This window comes from Sphaeroforma arctica (assembly GCF_001186125.1).
Source record: "Sphaeroforma arctica JP610 unplaced genomic scaffold supercont1.903, whole genome shotgun sequence".
NCBI classification, from domain to species: Eukaryota; class Ichthyosporea; order Ichthyophonida; genus Sphaeroforma; species Sphaeroforma arctica.
The window spans coordinates 10,752-13,412 of record NW_014039655.1 but is presented as its reverse complement, the minus strand read 5'-3'; the positions used below and the strand labels follow the sequence as shown (position 1 = coordinate 13,412).

Below are 2,661 nucleotides of genomic sequence, written 5' to 3'. Positions count from 1 at the left end.
GATTCATCTCCTCACGCTGGGCTGGCTTGCGCTACTACTTGGGTATGGAGTTACTCCCGGCCTTGTGATTACCGTCAGTCATCAAGGCGGTTCTGCAGTCGACCCTGGGTCCTACTAGAAGCCCCCCTGTAGAGTGGAGTATGGAATTGGCGTGTCCAGTCCAAGGCCCCCGCGAGACCATTGAGTGCATAAATCGCGGCAGGCGAGAGAGTATAAAGCGTGTCTTTAAAGGTTCCTTTGATGAAGTCTTCGAGGCGTCGACCGCAACTTTGAGACCACTGAAGACTGCCTTTTCAAAGAACGGATGAACAGAGAAAGGGCAGATGATCTTGAGAGAAACATTGCCAGTGGCGATCTGCATTTCAGCACTGGTTCTTTTATTGCTACGCTTCTTTTGACAGTTTACAGGGCAAAACTGTGGTAAGGATAAGTTTGACACGATTCGGGGCATGGTTGGAGCCTGTTAAGCGCAGGGCACTTGCTGGTGCAGTAGTTTGTGCTACCGTCTCTGCGTGTAGTTTCCTCTCAGCTACACGACGGGTCTTCTTGTCCGCTGATGTCTCATTGGTTGATGGTTCACTCTATGGAACCACGGTGGTAGGCGGAAACAGGTCTGTACCCAAGGTACCTACAAGGAAGGACTTGTTTGAAAAATGCTGCAATTAAGGCTTGTCGAGGCAGCAACAAAATCAAATTGAGTGAAAATGTCCGCGCAGAACGAAGTCTTCCTTTCCAGTTGCGAATCAGAACTCGTTTGGTCTGCGTGCTCGTTTCATGCAAGAACCGATGCAATGGCGAAAAACGGGCAAGAATACGCATGAATGTATACGTGTGCGATGGGTTTCCGGGGCAGATTGCGGCCCGCTGAATCCCGCAAGACATCACTGAACAACATGCGCGTCATGGCTTCATGCACTTTCTCCGCTTGGGCCTCGTCTACACCTGTCTAATCCCGGTTCGTCTTGCGATTGTAGAGCCCGATGAGGACCGGCATCAAGAGTTGGCTCTTCTTTGCTTCATACACATCGATTCTTTCTCCCATAACAGAGAACTGTGTAACGGCTGGCATACTAGCAATAAAGCTGAACGAGATCGCGAAGTAAAAATAAATAAAGAGAGAAATAATTGTACAGGCAAGCAATCAAAACCTACTGACCATGTAAGGCGTTAAATCCACTCTAAACCAACTCGTTGATATTGTCGATAAGTTTGATGGCTACATCTATTTGCAACTAAAAGGAGTACCCACCGGCACCATGCTATGTTTAAATACCTAATCTTTGAGTAGTTCTCTATTCAGTATGGTAATTAAATACATACGCGTAAAACCTCTACCTTACATATATAGATGCTACACCTTGTGAACTTCCGTATACTTATACAAGAGCCTGCTATAATATTTCAGATCAGGGTAGAGCCGTTCGCGGGAAGTCTGTCCGAAATTATGCGGGCATGACGAAGACAGCGCGTCTCGCCACCAAGTGCGCTCGCACCACATGAGCCTCACACCAAAAACCCAAATCGGTATCTGTTATTATCAGCTCCGGCGTATAAGCATAAAAATTGGTGGACCGATTATCTTGCAACGCACACGAGATACTTGTATAAGAGTTGAATTCTTGTGGATATACGCACTCGAGTATGCGTAACTGTGTATGTCTGTATGTGTATATGTGTTTCACACAGCATTTGTGTAAATATTGCGCTTATAATTTCTATCAATTGATTGAAATAGCTATTACTTTTTCAGAGCAAGTATATATTTTGTGTAGATGGGGATATTTATACAAAAACACTCATAACTGAACAACGAGTTTTCTTGAATACATCCATTTAATCTCATTTTTATTGAATACATCCACCGTTGAGTTTCTCGCGCGACGCCGGGCCAACTGTAGCGTAGTGCAAATCTTCGCGAGAGCGGTGCATAATTGTATCGTTCACATCAGATCGACTATGCTGCATGGAGAAGCGTCTCCGTAGATTATCGCCGAAGCGATTGCGAACACTGGTATGTGAATCGGATATACTGAACCGGACCTGAACATGAAAAACACAGAAGTTTGATGGTAGGTCAGTTTTATTTGGCCTACTATAAAGACAACTGTGAAATACATAAGATCGCACCTGCGCGAAAGAAAGGCGACATCGTCATATTGTTTCAGCATTAGTTTTGCCTGATGTACAGAATGCTATGAAATGGTACTAGATAGCCACTTTTTCGAACGATGAGTGTTGGACGCATGAAACCACAATACCGCACTAGCAAAGATTGAAGTCTAAGAACGACAGAGTTAGGGTTCGATTCCGTTGAATATTCAAAATATTTTACATTAACTCGTACAGGAATTGAACAGGCTGAATCGCGACCGGGCAGATCAGAGGCAACAGGGTTGTCTACTTTTGTTAAGATATGACTTATTTTTATCGGTAAACTATAAGATTATTCATAAATTCAAGTAGAATACAGACTGATTTGACATAAAACAATGTAAATTTTCCCTGAAAATGAGTGCAAAATAGTAAATGTACATTTGCACAGGTAGTTATGAAATAATCGTATCCAAAAAACTAATTAATTCTGTTTTACAGAATCACTGCTTTGTGTTTCGGCTAGCTTAAAAAACTGTATGAATAAATAATATGGATGTATACAGTATA

At 43.1% G+C, this 2,661-nt stretch overlaps 2 protein-coding genes across 2 annotated transcripts in view; both read right to left on the bottom strand.

The window, feature by feature from the left end:
- Positions 1-383: 383 nt before the first annotated feature.
- Positions 384-904, bottom strand: SARC_09180 (hypothetical protein; the record flags this gene model as incomplete). The annotated part of the gene is made up of 2 exons (XM_014296813.1): positions 384-581; positions 830-904. The coding sequence occupies 2 exons, from the start codon at positions 902-904 to the stop codon at positions 384-386; spliced, it is 273 nt and encodes a 90-aa protein (XP_014152288.1).
- Positions 905-1,838: 934 nt separating this feature from the next.
- The window catches only part of SARC_09179 (hypothetical protein), a gene marked incomplete at its 5' end in the record, with an annotated part of 3,493 nt that continues 2,670 nt past the window's right edge, over positions 1,839-2,661 (bottom strand). The window contains one exon of the mRNA XM_014296812.1: positions 1,839-2,040. Within this exon, the coding sequence (XP_014152287.1) occupies positions 1,846-2,040 (195 nt within the window). The remainder of the gene's footprint in view (positions 2,041-2,661) is intronic.